Source organism: Cnephaeus nilssonii, assembly GCF_951640355.1.
Source record: "Cnephaeus nilssonii genome assembly, chromosome: X".
Classification (NCBI taxonomy): Eukaryota; Metazoa; Chordata; class Mammalia; order Chiroptera; family Vespertilionidae; genus Cnephaeus; species Cnephaeus nilssonii.
The window spans coordinates 47,957,900-47,977,407 of record NC_137071.1 but is presented as its reverse complement, the minus strand read 5'-3'; the positions used below and the strand labels follow the sequence as shown (position 1 = coordinate 47,977,407).

Sequence of the window (19,508 nt, the reverse complement as noted above, 5' to 3'; positions counted from 1 at the left end):
CTTTGGAGAAAGTCTGGTACCTTACTTGATCACCTGGTTTGTGGCAGTCTTTCCAGGTAAGGAACAAAGTTTGCTTTCCTGAGAGATGGCAAGGAAGGAACCTCAAGACCTCATTGGAGACCTCCAGAACTTGAGGAATTCACCCAAGTCTACAGGTATTGCAGGAAAACCTGATGGCAGCTAGGTGGCTCAGCTTCTTTGCCCTGAGGGACTAATTAAAGCTCAGTGATGAGATTCCAGCAAAGCAGATTTTTTAAAGCCTATATAACCAATTGCTATTCTTTTTCTTTTTTGAGGAGCTTGACTCTGAAGGGAAGGCGATAGAGTAGCAGCTATAGGATTAAAGATTTAAGGAATTTGTGTACATATGCTCACCAAAATATATGCACAAGAATATTCATAGCAGCACTATTTATAATAGCCCCAAACTGGAAATTACCTAAATGCACATCCAACAGTAGAAAGGAAAAATAAAGTGTTATACATTCACCAATGGACAATGCATAGTTATGAAAATGGATGAACTATAACTACATGCAATAATATGGATGGCCCTGGCTCGGTTGGAGTGTCATCCTGCACACCAAAAAGTTGTGGGCTCCATTCCCAGTCAGGGCACATACCTAAGTTTCAGGTTTAATCCCGGTTGGGGCACGTACAGGAGGCAACCAATTGATGTTTCTCTCTGATATCAATTGTTTCTCTCTAAAAATCAATAAAAAAGCATATCCTTGTGAGAGGATTTAAAATAATAATAATATTGATGATGATGAATCTCACAACGTTGAGTTAGGGTTACTAGATTTAGCAAAAGGAAAAAAATGAAGGCATCCAGTTAAATTTGAATTTCAGATAAATGATGCATCATCCTATATAATAAAAGGCCAATGTGCAAATTGACCAAACTGTGGAATGACCAGTAGCTATGACGCACACTGACCACCAGGGAGCAGACGCTCAATGCAGGAGCTGCCCTCTGGTGGTCAGTGCGCTCCCACAGGGGGAGTGCCACTCAGCCAGAAGCAGGGCTGATGGCTGGCAAGCGCAGAGGTGGTGGCAGGAGCCTTTCCTGCCTCTGCGGCAGTCAGACATCCCCAGGGCTCCCGGACTACAAGAGGGCGAAGGCTGGGCTGAGGGATTCCTCCACCCCCCGCCCCGAGTGCACAAATCTCATGTACCGGGCCTCTAGTTTTTAATATAAGTATGTTCCCTATCAAATGATTGTTATTTATCTGAAATTCAAATTTAACTAGCATTCTTTATTTTTCTCTAGTGATCTTACATTGAATAAGAGGAATCGGACACAAATGTTACCTTTTGGGGAAGACTGAGACTGAAGTGGGCACAAGTGGTACTCCTGGAATGCTCGTAACATGTTTGTTCTTTTGGTTAATCCTCACCCAAGGATATTTTTCCATTGTTTTTTCTTTTTTCAGATAGTGGAAGGGAGGGGGAAAGACAAAGAGAAACATCGATGAGAGAGACACACCAATTGGTTGTCTCCTGCACTCGCCTCTGCGCAAATCAAGCCTGCAACCAAGGGACATGCCCTTGACTGGAATCTAACCCGCAACCCTTCAGTCTGTGGGCTGATGCTCTGTCCACTGAGCCAAACTGGCCAGGGATTTAATATGTTTTTTTTATGTGGGTGCTATTGATATAGGTATATTCACATTGTGAACATTCATCAGAGTAGAAAATTATGATTTGGGCATTTTTCTGTATTCTGTATCATACTTTAGTTGAATAATCTCTTATCCACCTGTAATCTATTTATAATCTACCTGGCAGTGAGCTGAATATGTTTTATATTCAAAGTCACAACAAAAAATAGGGATAAACTTAACAAGAAATGTGCAGCACCAACACACTGAGTAAAGGGAGATAAATACCTTGAATAGGTGAGTTAATACAGAATATAATGGTCTATAAATATAAAAGTATTTTTAACTTCACTGATACCTACAAGAAAGAAAATAAGACAGCATTATTCACTTATCAAATTGGTAATAATACTTAGTAGAAAAGTTAGAAAACTTTACAAAAATGAGTAATAATATACCTTTATGGGAATTTGGTAGTGTATTTTTTAAATGTAGATGGATTTTGGGAAGATTGTAAGTTAAAGATAGCCCAGGTCCCCTTTATTCCCAAGTCTGTTCCATCTACTCTGTTCTTGAGCCAAGTAGTTGCTGAGAGAGTGAGCTCACAGGATAGATCTGAGATCTGTTAGTATGTTCTCTCTGGTACCGATGAGAACTCCAGGCCACGGATCTGGACTCTGATGTAGTATAGCCAAAGTGAAAGGATGGGAACATGGCTTGCAGGACTCTATGAATCCTAGAGAACAGTTGATATTGCCTATGTGAGTGTGCCAGGTTTCGCTGGACCTGAAAATGCTGAGAAGAAACTGAGGGGTTGGGTTGAGTCCTCTCTACCTTGAGACAAGGATAGTATCAGAGAACAAGAGTACAGAGAGGCGTCCTCTTGATGTCTCCCAAGGGTGTGACAAGCTGACTGGCAACATGATGCTCCTACAGTGCTGTCTCATGGGTACAAACCACTGTGCCTTTTCCACACACACACAGCTGCTATGACTTAAGGGACCCAGCATTAGACTTGAGCCCCAATGAGCAAAGTAAGGAAAATAACAATACACATAAGTAGATCCAGAAGCCAAAGAGAGAGAGAAGCAGAAAATTTCAAATAGGCATTTAATGAGAAGGAAACAGACAACTTGAGCCTTAAAAAAGATAACTGAAGGAGATTAAAGTACAGCATAAAAAAGACTTTTTGGAACTATAAGAATTAAATACCATTTACTAAAATCAGTAGCAATTATTCCAAATATTACAACAATAAAACCATTCCAATTAAAATCAGAAACTAGATTATTCCCCCACCTCTCAAGGAAAGCAATTTCCCAAGTCCAGGGTGTATCCTTCAACATCCTTTTCCTTACTAATAAACAAAAAATATGAGAAATGGTAGAAATAAATATTGGCAAAGAGATCACTTTCTTTTTACTGATATGATTTTATACTAAGAAAACCCAAGACTAGTTTAAAATAAAAAGAATACAGCTATATGCATCAAGATGGATGAATCTCACAAACATAACATTGAGCAGGAAAAAAAGTGACAAAAAAACCACATATTTTATGAAACTATTTATGAAAAGTTTAGAAACAGGCAAAATACCACCACATTGTTAAGGGATACAAGAATAAGAAATTTAATAAAAAAGATAAACACCACATTCATAATAGTAGTTAAATTCTCCCCTCAACCTGATATAACCTGCCCTGATTCCTTACCACTCAACCTATACCACTGTGGCAAAGATCCCCAAAACCTCAATGGACAAATCTCTTCTCAGTCCTCATCTTATGTAACCACTCTGAAGCATTTGACACAGGTGACGATCCCTTCTTTCTAGACACTACCTTCCATTGACTTTAGTTGGCTCTTTTACCCTTGACCCTTAAGTATCAGTGCTCCTTACTAATAGTTAATGTTGTCTCACTCATTATCTAGTCTTTCTCTATACAACTCACCTGGGAAACCTCACCCATAGATTCCAAATGTTTATCTCCAGCTCACATGTTACTTCTAAGCTCAAGCTCAGAATTTCCCTTTTCTTTAGGGACTCTTCCAATACTCATTCCAAATCTGACATGTCCAAAATCAAACTCATTATCTTTCTCTCTGCTGTCTGCTTCCTATATATCTATGCCTGGTTTTCTAACTAGCTTCCCTTCAGCTAATGGCAGCTCCACTTGATCTAAGACTCAACTGTGATTTGTAATAAACCTTTTGGCCTCACAAAACAAATCTGACACTTGAATACACCCCCTTCCTTCACCCCCAGTAATACGCAACACAATTCTGTTGGGCCATATCCACCCTCTGAAAATATTCTAGAGGGGCTAGCAACTTTTCTAGTTCTCAATAGGTATAAAATCATTCCCTCTAACAGTGGGGAAGAGCTTGGCTTTGGTAATACTGTGTTAGCTAAGAAAAAGGTTTTTGTCACAAACCTATAAGCCTCTTCCACCCACAGAGTCTACCTCAAATGTTGACAACCACCATCTCAAGCTTCTGGGGGGGTCTTAGTTCAGCTGGATTTATCTACAAATATCAGTAAGGTCCACATATTCCTTATTAACCACCACTCAGAGCAAGTAAAAACACAGAAGACAGAATTACAAAGAGGCTACTATACGCCAGAAATTATGTTATATGTCTTACATACACTGAGTGGACAGATTATTATGATCTCTGAACGCATAATAATCTGGCCACTCAGTGTATATCCTATATAACAAAAGGCTAATATGCAAATTGTCCCCTTGACCAGGAGTTCGACCAGCAGGCAGGCCGGCCAACCAACCATGTCCCCTCCCCCTGGCCAGACCCCACCCATGCACGAATTCATGTACTGGGCTTCTAATACACACACACACACACACACACACACACACACACACACACACACACTGAGTGGCCAGATTATTATGCGTTCAGAGATCATAATAATCTGGCCACTCAGTGTCTAGAAGTTTACTTAATCCTCACATCTCTGTGGGGAGTATATATGCAAATCCTATCTTATAAATGAATACTTTGAAGCTCTGAAGCAAAGATGGGAAGGGGTAGCTATAGAAGACCTATCTATAATAATAAAAGCGTAATATGCTAATTAGACCCGACAACCTTCTGGACGAAGCCGGGACTGTGAGGGAAGCCTGAGTTCTGGGTGCCAGAGGGAAGCTGGTGCCAGCAGCCGGGGGAAGGAAGGCCTACTCTTGCATGAATTTCGTACATCAGGCCTCTAGTCAATTAATAACAATGTATGGACTTTGTTTGGATCCTGATCCAGATAAATAAAATCCTAAGACTAATGGAAATGTGAACACTGACTAGACATTTGATGATATTAAGGCATTATTATTAATTTTAGGTGATTATTTATTTAAAACTAGTGACCCGGTGCACGAAATTCGTGCACATTAAAAGGAGATTAATTAGAGGAAATAATTTAATATTGCTATTTGCCCTTTCTCTATAACAGAGGTGTCAGAGATGAAAGAAAACTAGTAAAATGTATATGAAAACCTTCCTCCTGTCAGAGTCTGGGGCTCACTACAGGACCCAGAGTCAAGTCCCCGCCCACCCACATGCACCTCAAAATCGCGTTGAGACCCAGACCCGGCCGGACCGCCCCCCCATTGGGCTAGATCCAGACCCGGCCAGTCCCACCCTTGTCAATCCCTGCCAGGCAGGGGGCATAGCCTCCGGTCCCCTGGCATGGTGCCAGGACGGGAGGCGTGGCCTGAGGTTCCCCAGTCCAGACCGGGGCGGGGGGCGTGCCTTGAGGTCCTCCGTCAAGCCCCACCAGATGGGGGACACAGCCTGAGATCCCCTGTCAAGCCCCGCTGGGTGCGGGACATGGCCTGAGGTCCCCCGTCAAGCCCTGCCAGGAGGGGGGGGGTGGAGGGGGGCACAGCCTCAGGTCCCCCGTCAAGCCCCGCTGGGCAGGGGCGAGGCCTGAGTTCCCCCAAACCAGCACTGGGGGTGCACCTTGAGGTCCCCCGTCAAGCCCTGCTGGGTGGGGAGCATAGCCTGAGGTCCCCTGTCAAGCCCAGCCAGACAGGGGGGCGCAGCCTCAGGTCCCCTGGCCCGGTGCTGGGGTGGGGGGGGGCGCAGCCTGAGGTCCCCTAGCCCAGCACCAGGACGGGAAGCGCACCTTGAGGTCCCCTGTCAAGCCCTGCCGGGTGGGGGCGCGGCCTGACGTCCCCTGTCTAGACCTGCTGGGTGGGGGGCGTGGCCTGAAGTACCCTGTCAAGCCCTACCTGGTGGGGGGTGTAGCCTAAGGTCCCCAGGCCTGGCGCTGAGGCGGGGTTAGCAGCCTGAGGTCCCCTAGCCCAGCACCAGGACGGGAAGTGCACCTTGAGGTCCCCTGTCAAGCCCTGCCAGGTGGGGGGCATGGCCTGACATCCCGTGTCAAGCCCTGCCAGGTGGGGGACGCAGCCTGAGGTCCCCTGACGAGCCCCATGGGGGTGGGGGAGGGCATAGCCTCTGGTCCCTGCTGATTGCTCGTTAAGGCTCTTTATGGGAACTTGGCCTCAGCTGTGAGTGCAGCCATCTTTGTGACGGAGTGATGCTCAATTTGCATATTGCCTCTTTATTATATAGGATAGGTCTTTTTTTCAGGTACAAACTGAAATAAACATGTCTGAGATTTGGTTCAAAATAATATCAGAGGGAGAATACAAATGCAGCAAGACTATTTGGTCAAAATTAGTCATTGTTGAAACTGCATGACAGGTACATGGGGGGATTCATTATTCCATCCTGACCTCTTTTGAATATACTTGAAAAGCTTTTAAAAAGAAAAAAGAAGAGAACTAGGCTTTCAAACTCAGAAAATGAGAAGACTAGAACAAACCAAAATCAAGCTACCTAGAAGGAAATCATTAATTGAGAGAAAAAAAAAATGGGAAAAAAAGTTGAGTTAATCAATAAATCTGTCAAACATGAGAGAAAAATAATAGAAATTATATATAATCAAATGAAGTTAGAGACATAATTTATGAAAAATGTAGACATGAAAAATATAAAGTAAATCAATATATAATATAACAATAAGTTTGACAATCTAGACAAAATGAATAATTTTATAAGAAAATATAAATGAACAAAATTGGCTCAAGATAAAAAAAAACACAAATCTTCAAGAAACCTTTAGAGATAATTCCCATCCTACATAATAAAAGCCTAATATGCAAATTATCCCCTCAACTGGGAGTTCGACCGCTCTCTATGACGCATGCTGACCACCAGGGGGAGGCACAGAACATGGCGGGCATCAGCGACACGGTGCCGGCAGTAGGTGGCAGGGGAGGCACTGCAGGCCCCGATGAAAGTTGGATTGCGACGGGGTGGTAGAGCTGGTAAGCGGGAGGCAAAAAGCCAAGGTTAGTGCGAGCAGGGGCCCAATCGCTCCATAGACAGCAACCAGTGGCAGTGGCAGGGGGCTTAGCCCCAATCGATCATCCCACAGGCGGGATGGTGAAGCAGGTGAGGGGGCAGCGCCAGGCCAAGGCAGGGTGCCAGGTGGGGCTGGGAGGCTACAAGGCAGGGGGCGTGAGCTGGGCCTGCAAGCCTGGGACGCTTTCTCCACAGGCCACCTCAAGGGACCCCAACCATGCACAAATTCGTGCACCAGGCCTCTAGTGTTAAATAAACTGTACTGGAGCATAGAAAAAAATGAAAGCTTCCCAACTCATTTTATACAGTTGGTAAAACCTTTAAACCAAAATCAGAAAAAGGAGAGCAAACATGCAAAAATGTTATAGGTCACTCTTTCATAGGAACAGATATACAAATGTCCTAAACAGAAAAGTAGTACATGAAACCCAGGAATATACACAAATAATAACTTATCCTGGTCACTCAGAGGGGATTCAATGATGTTGCATTTTTACAATTCCTTCTATAAACAGGTCAGAAAAAAAAGTACATGATAATTAATTTTCAATCAATGATAAAACGGAGCACTCATTCCTTATTTTAAAAATATCTAATTCTTAGGAAACAAGAAATGAAAGGTCACTTCCTTAACTTGATAAAGAATATCAGCCATAAATGTACAATAGATAGTAAAAGATGAAACACAACATTTCAGTTAGAGGAGGAAAAAAAATAATTGCTACTATCATTGGTATTATTCAACTTTATAATAAAAGAAGATAAGCCTGGATGGTGTGGCTCAGGGGTTGAGCAGCAACCTATAAACCAGGAGGACACGATTCGATTCCCATCAGGGCACATACCCGAGTTGTGGGCTTGATCCCCAGTAGGGGACATGCAGGAGGCAGGCAATCAATGATTCTCTTTCATCATTGATGTTTCTATCTCTCTCCCTCTCCCCCACTCTCTGAAATCAATAAAAAGATATTTTTTAAAAATTAAAAACAGAAGGTATAAATGTTGGAAAACAGTGACCCAAAGTGTTTATTTAAAAATGTTAATATCCACCTAGAATATCCAAGAAGCACAACTGACAATGAAAACCTAAGAAAGCAATCTATTAATGTGGTTACAAACAAAACCAAATTTTGAAAATTAATACTTCTAGAAAGGATTACAGAATAAAATATTGTCACATAAACAAACTGAGAGATAAAAATCACATAGTCATATCAATTGATGCAGAAAAAGCATTTGACAAAATCCAACACCCATTTTTGATAAAAACTCTCAACAAGGTGGGAATAGAAGGCTCATACCTCAATATAATAAAAGCTATATATGTATGATAAACCCACAGCAAACATCATACTCAATGGACAAAATCTAAAAACATTTCCCCTAAGAACAGGAACAAGACAGGGATGCCCACTCTCACCATTCCTGTTCAACATAGTACTGGAAGTATTAGCCATTGCAATTAGACAAGAAGAAGAAATAAAAGGCATCCAAATTGGAAAAGAACAAGTAAAGCTGTCTTTATTTGCAGACGACATGATATTGTACATAAAAAATCCGAAAGACTCCATCAAAAAACTATTAGACTTAATAAATGAATTCGGCAATGTAGCAGGATACAAAATTAACGCCAAGAAATCTATGGCCTTTCTATACACCAATAGTGAACTTACATAAAGAGAGACTAAAAAGGCAATCCCATTTACCATCGCACCAAAAAAATTAAGATACCTAGGAATAAACCTAACGAAGGAGGTAAAAGACCTATACGCGGAAAACTACAGGACACTGAAAAATGAGATAGAGGAAGACGTAAACAGATGGAAGAACATACCATGTTCATGGATTGGTAGAATCAACATCATTAAAATGTCCATACTACCCAAAGCAATCTATAGATTCAATGCACTCCCCATTAAAATACCAACGGCATATTTCACAGACCTTGAAAGAACTCTCCAAAAATTCATCTGGAATAAAAAAAGACCCCGAATAGCCACAGCAATCCTGAGAAAGAAGAATAAAGTAGGAGGGATCTCAATACCAGATTTCAAGCTGTATTACAAAGCCACTATGCTCAAAACAGCCTGGTACTGACACAAGAACAGACATATAGATCAATGAAATAGAATAGAGAATCCAGATATTGACCCAAACCACTATGCTCAATTAATATTTCACAAAGGAGGCATGAACATACAATGGAATAAATGGTTTTGGGAAAATTGGACAGATACATGCAAAAAAATGAAGCTAGACCACCAACTTACACCATACACAAAAAAATAAACTCAAAATGGATACAGAACTTAAACATAAGACGGGAAACCATAAAAATACTAGAGGAATCCACAGGCAGCAAAATCTCAGACATATGCCAAAAGAACTTCTTCACCGATACTGCCCCTAGGGCAATGGAAGCTAAAGAGAAAATAAACAAATGGGACTACATCACAATAAAAAGCTTTTTTACAGCAAAAGAAACTATCAACAAAACAACAAGAAAGCCCACTGCATGGGAGAACATATTTGCAAATGGTATCACTGATAAAGGTTTAATCTCCAACATCTACAGACAGCTTATACAACTTAATAAAAGGAAGATAAATGATCCAATAAAAAAATGGGCAATGGACCTAAATAGAATCTTTTCAAAAGAAGACAGAAGGAAGGCCAAGAGACACATGAAAACATGCTCAACGTCACTTATTATCCGAGAGATGCAAATCAAAACAACAATGCAGTACCATCTCACACCTGTCAGAATGGCTATCATCAACAAATCAACAAACGACAAGTGTTGGCGAGGATGCGGAGAAAAAGGAACCCTCGTGCACTGCTGGTGGGAATGCAGACTGGTGCAGCCACTGTGGAGAACAGTATGGAGTTTCCTCAAAAAACTGAAAATGGAACTCCCATTTGACCCAGTAATCCCACTCCTTGGAATATATCCGAAGAAACTAGAAACACCAATCAGAAAGGATATATGCACCCCTATTTTCATAGCAGCACAATTTACAATAGCTAAGATTTGGAAACAACCTAGGTGCCCGTCAGCAGATGACTGGATCAGAAAACTGTGGTACACCTACACAATGGAATACTATGCTGCCATAAAAAAGAAGGAATTCTCATCATTTGCAGAAATCTGGATGGAATTGGAGAACATTATGCTAAGTGAAATAAGCCAGTCAATGAAAGAAAAATACCACATGATCTCACTCATTTATGGATAATAAAGAACATTATAAACTGATGAACAAAAAGATAGATACAGAGACAGTAAAGCATCAAACAGACTGTCAAATTACAGGGGGGGAAGGTTAGGGAGAGGTGGGGGAGATAAGAGATCAACCGAAGGACTTGTGTGCATGCATATAAGCATAAGCAATGGACACAAAACTCTGGGGGGTGAGGGCATGTATGGGTGTGGGGTGGGGGGAACAATGGTAAGATATGTACACATATAATACCTAAATTAAAAAAGTATATATAAAAAAAGAATAAAATAGAAAAAATATATTCAATTTTCAAACAAGAAAACATACAAACAAAAATTCACAGACACAGAAAACTGTATGGTGGTTACCAGAGAGAAGAGGTGGGAAGTAGTAAAGGTCATATATATGGTAACAGATGATGATTTGACTTTGGGTGGTGTGGTCGCAATGCAATATACAAATCCTAAAGTTAATAAGAAAAATACAACCCGAAAGAAAAAAAATAAGCAAATGGTAAAAACTGGCAATTCACAGAAATGAAAAGAGAAATGGCTAATGACATGAGAAGATGTTTAATTCCACAAGTAATTGGGGAAATACAAGTGTAAAAAATAATAGGCCTTCTGGAGACGGAAGATGGCTGCCGACAGGAAGGCAGACTGTAAGATAGGGCGTGAGTGAGAGAACAAAGGGAGAGTTGTGTGGTCACAAGGGGAGTGTTTGTTAGTGAGTTGAGGGACAGCTATACTCCAGGAGACTGTGGGGGATGGCCAGACGGGGTTCCCCTGACCAGGCAGCCCCCACTGCTCTGGGTCCCCTCCCAGAGCGACTAACTCTGACACGGAGACCGTGCCATCTTGAAGGGGAAAATGGATGTTATCGGAAGCCTGAAAATCTACAACTACAGCACCCACCAAACAGCTGCGAACCCGAAAACACCAGTTCCCAAGTGGCACGAGCACAAGGATTCAGAGGAGCTCTGTACCCCCTCACGAAAGGTCAGATTTCGCCTGGGATAAGGTGAGGTCTGTGGTCCAGGCAGGCGAGAGAAATGCGCACGCGGGAGCTGGAGGACTGGGGAAAGTCTGAGCCTAGAAAAATCCGCAGCTGGTGGGGGGGCGTGATCCGCAAATGTGGAAGGGGGTCTGCAGAGCTGCTAATAGAAGGGAACTCTAAAAAGCAACCCATAGCAGAACTGAGTGCAGAAGGACAGCCTAGACATTTTGGGGGTGTACCGGCTGTTTGGACCCAAGGAGAAAGGAGACTGCGCAGACTTGCTCGCAGCGCCAGGGTTCACGTGCTCGCTCTGGCTCGCTCTCGCTCTCTCTCTCTCTCTCTCTCTCTCTTTTTTTCTATTTAGATCCTTGCCTTTAATTGCTGAGCCCAGTGCATAGGATCACCCAATTGGGGACACTCTAAGAGACTGCAGGGGAATGTTAATTTGTGGAACCTGGGGATCAGATCAGGGAGTAGCTATCAGAGAACCAGCTCAGGGGCGGCACTTTCCGCCAAACCAATATTAAGTACCACGGAGAAGACAAAATCTAAACATTAGCTAGAGAGGACCTATAGACCCGGAGGTCAATCCATAAACACTGCCACCCAGGGGTTGAATCACAAATTGACTTGTGTAAGCACACAAAAAAGGAGTATAAGAAACAAAGACGTACTGCCTGCTTGAAAATCAGGACTGTGGCCTACAACACTGAGGAGCAGTGGAACAAAGGGAACTTCAATACTGTCCTGACTAGGAAACAGGTGTGCCAAACAAAACAGTACAGGAAGTGAATGACCTTCAATACTGCACATTTTTATTTTTTTCAACTTTTACTTAAGAAACTAAATTTTTTTAATGTTTTCCAGACTTGATTTTACCTTAATTATGACATTTTTATTTTCAATGAGTATTATTATTACTATTATTTTCTCTTTTTTTAAAAAAAAAAAGTGTGATTTTATTTTCTCTTTATTTTACTTTGGGATTAGTGTTCTACATTCTATTTTCATCTTTCCTTTACCATCACTTTAATCTATCTCAAATTTACATTTATGTCAACACTCTCTTCCTCACTTTTCCCCTTTTATTGTTCTGTTTCTCTTACCCTATTCCTGCCTTAGATTTTCCGTATACCTTCTTTTTATCCTCTGTTAAAAATTCACCCTACTTATATCTAATTTCCAATCTGCTGCTCCAAGTCCATACACAGCTCTCCTCTTTCTTCACTATCCAAATTTTTTTTCTCTCTGTCCTTTTGTTGTTGTTTGCTTGATTGTTGATTATACCGGTTTTTTTATGCTTGTTTGTGAAATTGTTTCGCTTTTTCTTTTTGTTGATTTGTTTTGCTTTGTTTGTTTTTTGCTTCTTTTCCCTCACCTCGCTTGATATTAGTTGTTGTTTGTAGTTTGAATTCATCTCTAGGTATTGGTTGCTTGCATTTGTTGGGATTAGTGGCTGTTCTGCTGCAGTTTTCTCCCCATATAGTTTTTCCCCTCTTCTTTCTTATTCTATTTCTTTTCTCTCTTACTTTTTTTTTTCCTTTTCCCAATTTCATTTTTGCACTGCTTTTTTTTCTCTTCTTTCTTTCTTATTCTCTAATTCGCCTTTCTCTGCTGGTCACCTTTATTTGGGGTTATTAATATCGTGAATACATTTGTGCTCAGTGCCTTGTGAATTGTGCCTTGCTGTGTTGTATCTTGTGCCTTAAAATCAATGCAGGAGAGACGGAACTACATAACCGGACACCCAGAGAAGAGAGATCATGGGGAGACAAAGAAACAACCCGCATATGAAAGAAAAGCAGGCATCACCAGAAAAGGAAGTAAACGAAATGGAGGTAAGCAACCTGTCAGAGAAAGAATTCAGAGAAATGGTCATAAGGTAGATGAAAAGAATGGAAGACAAATTCAAAAATATGTGCAAGAACCAAGAGGATATGAAGAAGAACCAAGAAGAAATGAAAAATAAAATCACTGCTATAAAAAACTCAATAGAAAGCATCAACAGTAGACTAGAAGAAGCAGAGGACCGCATCAGCGAGCTAGAAGAAAAGGAAGGAAAAACATACACAAGTAGAGCAAATTCTAGAAAAAAAATTAAAAAGCAGGAGGAGAGCCTAAGGGAACTTTGGGACAACATGAAACAAAACAACATCTGTATAATAGCGGTTCCAGAAGGAGAGGAAACTGAGCAAGGAATAGAAAACCTGTTTGAAGAAATAATGACAGAAAACTTCCCTGAAATAGGGAAGAAAAAAACCCAAATAAATCCAAGAAGCTCACAGAGTCCCTAACAAATTGAAACCCAAAAGACTGATGCCAAGGCACATTATAATTAAATTGGCAAACACCAACGACAAAGTAAGAAACTTAAAAGCGGCCAGAGAGAGACAGAAAGTTACCTACAAAGGATCCCCCAACAGACTAGCGACTGATTTCTCAACAGAAACACATCAGGCCAGAAAGGAGTGGAATGAATTATACAAAGTCATTCAAAGGAAGGGTCTGAATCCAAGAATACTGTACCCAGCAAGGCTATCAATCAAAATTGAGGGTGAAATGAGGAGCTTCACAGACAAAAAAGGACTAAGGGAGTTTATTACCACCAAACCAGCAATGCAAGAAATGCTAAAGGGTCTGCAGTAAAAAGAAGAAATAGGAAGATAAGAAGACACACAGTGGCAAAGAATAAAAATGGCGTCAAACAAGTACCTATCAATAATAATTTTAAATGTAAATGAATTAAATTCCCCAATCAAAAGACATAGGGTAGATGAGTGGATAAGAACACATGACCCATATATCTGCTGTCTACAGGAAACCCACCTCAGAAAAAAGGACTCACACAGACTGATGGTGAAGGGATGGATAAAGGTTTTTCAGGCGAACGAAAATGAAAAAAAAAGCTGGGGTAGCAATACTTATATCTGACAAATTAGATCTCAAATTGAAGGACATAAAAGGAGATAAGGAAGGCCACTTCATAATACTAAAGGGAGCAATCCAACAAAAAGAAATAACTCTGGTAAACATATATGCACCCAATACAGGAGCACCCAAATACTTAACTCCTGGAGGATATCAAGGGAGAGACTGACAGCAATACAATCATACATAGTAGGGGACTTTAATACCCCACTATCACCATTGGACAAATACTCTAAACAAAAAATCAGCAAAAAAACATCAATTGTAAAGGACTCAGTAGACCAGATGGAATTGACATTGTCAGAACATTTCACCCCAAAGCCACAGAATATACATTATTCTCAAGTGGACATGGGTCATTTTCAAAGATAGATCATATATTGGGTCACAGGCAAAGTCTCTTCAAATTCAAGAAGATAGAAATCATATCAAGCATCTTCTCAGACCACAGTGGCATAAAACTGGAAATCAACTACAATAAAAACAATCCAGAAAAATCAAACGCTTGGAGACTAAATAGCATGCTATTAACCCTTTGCACTCGCTTGCTTTTTTCTCACTTCCTTTATTCTACTCGGGATTTAATTTTTTAAATAACCCAGATTTTACAAAGCGCGACAGTAGAATGAAAAACTGGAGTTTCTTTTCATACAAACTTATTTATTTGGATTTTTTTATATTTCAAATTATTGATACATTCAAAGAGTATAAAAAGAGTTGCTACCGATGCTAACCGTGTCGAGTCACACTCGACATCCGAGTGCAAAAGGTTAAACAATGACTGGGTTACCAGAGAAACCAAAGAAATAAAAAATATCCTGGCATCAAACGACAATGAAAACACAACAATCCAAAATCTATGGAACACAGCGAAAGCAGTCTTGAGAGCGAAGTTCATATCTCTAAAAAGCCTACTGAAAAAAACAAGAAAAAATGGTAATAAACTACCTAACTCTACTACTCAAAGAGTTACAAACACAGCAACAAGAAAAGCCCAGTGTAAGCAGAAGGAAGGAAATAATAAAGATCAGAGTGGAGATAAACAACATAGACACCAATGAAACAACACAAAAATCAACAAAACCAAGAGCAAGTTCTTTGAAAGGATAAACAAGATTGATGAACCTCTCGCCAGGCTCACCAAGAAGGAAAGAGAGAGGACCCAAATAAACAAAATCAAAATGAGAGAGGAGAAATAACAACAGACCCCACAGAAATACAAAGGATTGTTAAAAAATACCATGAACAACTCCATTCCAAAAAACTGAACAACGTAGAGGAAGTGGACATATTCCTAGAAAAATACAACATTTCAAAACTCAATCAGGAAGAATCTAAATATCTCATTAGGCCGATAACTATGGAAGAAATTAAAGCAGCCATCAAAAAGCTTCCAGAAAACAAAAGCCCGGGGCCAGATGGTTTCACAGGGGAGTTTTACCGAACATTCAAGGAAGAACTAAAACTATCCTCCTCAGACTATTCCAAAAGATTCAAGAGGAAGGAACACTTCCAAGCTCCTTCTATGAAGCCAGCATCACCCTAATACCAAAAACAGATAAAGACAACACAATGAAAGAGAATTACAGGCCAATATCCCTCATGAACACAGATGCCAAAATCCTCAACAAAATTCTAGCAAAGCGGATCCAGCAGTACATCAGAAAGATCATACACTATGACCAAGCAGGAGTTATCCCAGAGATGCAAGGATGGTAAAATATTCACAAATCAATAAATGTGATACATCACATAAATTGAGAGATAAAAATCACATAGTCATATCAATTGATGCAGAAAAAGAAAATGACAAAATCCAACACCCTTTCTTGATAAAAACTCTCAACAAGGTGGGAATAGAAGGATCATACTTCAACATAATAAAAGCTATATATGATAAACCCACAGCAAACATCATACTCAATGGGCAAAAACTAAAAACATTTCCCCTAAGAACAGGAACAAGACAGGGATGCCCATTCTCACCACTCCTGTTCGACATAGTACTGGAAGTATTAGCCATTGCAATTAGACAAGAAGAAATAAAAGGCTTCCAAATTGGAAAAGAACAAGTAAAGCTGTCATTATTTGCAGATGACATGATATTGTACATAAAAAAAAACCCGAAAGACTCCATCAAAAAACTATTAGACTTAATAAATGAATTCGGCAATGTAGCAGGATACAAAATTAATGCCAAGAAATCTATGGCATTTCTATACACCAATAGTGAACTTACAGAAAGAGAGACTAAAAAAGCAATCCCATTTACCATCGCACCAAAAAAATTAAGATATCTAGGAATAAACTTAACAAAGGAGGTAAAAGACCTATACAAGGAAAACTACAGGACACTGAAAAAAGAGATAGAGGAAGACGTAAACAGATGGAAGAACATAACATGTTCATGGATTGGTAGAAACAACATCATTAAAATGTCCATACTACCCAAATCTATAGATTCAATGCACTCCCCATTAAAATACCAACGGCATATTTCACAGACCTTGAAATAACTCTCCAAAAATTCATCTGGAATAAAAAAAGACCCCGAATAGCCACAGCAATCCTGAGAAAGAAGAACAAAGTAGGTGGGATCTCAATACCAGATTTCAAACTGTATTGCAAAGCCACTGTACTCAAAACAGTCTGGTACTGGCACAAGAACAGACATATAGATCAATGAAATAGAATAGAGAATCCAGATATCGACCCAAACCACTATGCTCAATTAATATTTGACAAAGAAGGCGTGAACATACAATGGAGTCAAGACAGTCTGTTCATTAAATGGTGTTGGGAAAATGGGGTAGATACATGCAAAAAATGAAACTAGACCACCAACTTACACCATACACAAAAATAAACTCAAAATGGATACAGGACTTAAACATAAGACAGGAAACCATAAAAATACTAGGGGAATCCACAGGCAGAGAAATCTCAGACAAATGCCGAAGCAATTTCTTCACCGATACTGCTCCTAGGGCATTGGTTGACAAACTCATTAGTCAACAGAACCAAATATCAACAGTACAACGATTGAAATTTCTTTTGAGAGCCGAAAACCGACTTATGCGCATGGGCCACGAAGTTTCAATTGCACTGTACGTTTCAAATGCACAGATATTTTGTGGACAAGCCACACTCAAGGGGCCAAAGAGCTGCATGTGGCTATCGAGCCGTAGTTTGCAGACCACTGTCCTAGGGCAATGGAAACTAAAGAGAAAATAAACAAATGGGACTACATCAAAATAAAAAGCTTTTTCACAGCAAAAGAAAACATCAACAAAACAACAAGAAAGCCCACTGTATGGGAGAACATATTTGCAAATCTTATCACTGATAAAGGTTTAATCTCCAACATCTACAGGCAACTTATATAACTTAAAAAAGGAAGATAAATGATCCAATAAAAAAGTGGGCAACGGACCTAAATAGAATGTTTTTGAAAGAAGACAGAAGGAAGGCCAAGAGACACATGAAAACATGCTCAACGTCACTAATTATCCAAGAGATGCAAATCAAAACGACAATGTGGTACCATCTCACACCTGTCAGAATGGCAATCATCAACAAATCAACAAACGACAAGTGCTTGCAAGGATGTGGAGAAAAAGGAACCCTCGTGCACTGCTGGTGGGAATGCAGACTGGTACAGCCACTGTGGAGAACAGTATGGAGTTTCCTCAAAAAACTAAAAATGGAACTCCCATTTGACCCAGTAATCCCACTTCTAGGAATATATCCTAAGAAACTAGAAACACCAATCAGAAAGGATATATGCACCCCTATGTTCATAGCAGCACAATTCACCATAGCTAAGGTTTGGAAACAGCCTAAATGTCCATCAGAAGATGAGTGGATTAGAAAACTATGGTACATCTACACAACGGAATACTGCGCTGCTATAAAAAAGAAGGAATTCTTACCATTTGCAGCAGCATGGATGGACCTGGAGAGCATTATGTTAAGTGAAATAAGCCAGGCAATGAAAGAAAAATACCACATTATCTCACTCATTTATGGAAAATAAAGTATATTATAACCTGATGAATAAAAATATAGATACAGAGGCAGTAAAGCACCCAACAGACTGTCAAATTACAGCAGGAAGGCTGGGGACTGTTGGGGAAGGAGGGAAAGAGATCAACCAAAGGACTTGTATGCATGCATTTAAGCACACCAATGGACACAAGACACTGGGGGGGAAGGTTAGAATGAGGGCATGCAACAGGGGTTAGGGGAGGCTGGGGGAAGTTCAATGGGGGGAAAAAAAGGTGATATATGTACTAATATATGTAATACTTTAAACAATAAGAAAAGGAAAAAAAAGTTATATAAATAAATAAATAAAAACTTTGTAGCCTTAAGCAGAGGCCAAAGCAGGCCAGGGCTGCAGAAGCTTGGCTTCCTCCTTCGCTGGGGGCAACCCTAGCCTCCTGCTCTGTCCAGCTCCTTGGCTGCTGCCATTTCTGTTGGGATTTATTTATCTTCTAAAATTGTAACTTTGTAGCCTTAATCGGAGGCCTGGGCCGGCCAGGGTGTGCAGAAAGCTTGGCTTCCTCTATCGCCGGGGAAACCCAAGCCTCCCTCCTGCTCTCACCGTGGCCGCAGCCATCTTGGTTGGGTTAATTTGCATCCTTGCTCCTCATTGGCTTGTGGGCATGGCTTGTGGGTGTGCCGGGGTGATGGTTAATTTGCATATTACTCTTTTATTAGATAGGATGAAATATAGTTTAGTGGTTGCCTAGGACTAGAGAAGGTGGAGGAATGGGGAGTGACTGCTTATGGGTATTGAGTTTCTTTTTGGAAATGAAGAAAATATTCTAAAATTAGATTATGGTGGTGGCTGCACAACACTGAATATGCTAAAATCCACTAAAGTGTACAGTTTAAATAGGTGAATTTTATGTTATGTGAATTATATCTCAATAAAACAATTAAAAAATAACTCAGAACTGTACACCTGAAAAAAAGATAAAGGTGGCACAAGAACCTTTAAATAAAAAGGTTAAATTGCAAAGTGCAAACATAGAACAAAAAGGGCACTTTTGAATACATTTAGAACAAAAAATTGAATGAGGAAGAAATAGGTCTCTGTCCTGTGCCAGCAGTATCCTATATAATCCTATATAATAAAAGCCTAATGTGCATATTATCCCTCAGGCGGTCGTTTGACTGGGAGACCAGGAGTTTGACCCCTCACTATGACGTACGCTGACCACCAGTGGGCGGTGCAGAACATGGCGGGCATCGGCAATGTGGCACTGGCAGTGGGTGGCAGTGGAGGCGCTGCTGGCCCAGACGGGCCCCAACCAGAGTGGGACTGTGGTGGGATGGTGGAGCAGGTGAGCGGGTGGCACTAGG

At 40.6% G+C, this 19,508-nt stretch overlaps 1 protein-coding gene across 4 annotated transcripts in view; it reads right to left on the bottom strand.

The window, feature by feature from the left end:
* The window catches only part of KIF4A (kinesin family member 4A), a 181,445-nt gene that overhangs the window by 141,996 nt on the left and 19,941 nt on the right, over positions 1-19,508 (bottom strand). Inside the window, exon 1 of one of the 4 annotated variants that reach the window (XM_079764684.1) lies at positions 1,315-3,444. The exons of the other annotated variants lie outside the window; for them this stretch is intronic. Coding sequence (XP_079620810.1) covers positions 1,315-1,375 — 61 coding nt within the window. The 5' untranslated portion in view covers positions 1,376-3,444. Of the gene's footprint in view, positions 1-1,314; positions 3,445-19,508 lie in introns of those variants that run through there. 4 annotated transcript variants of the gene reach the window in all.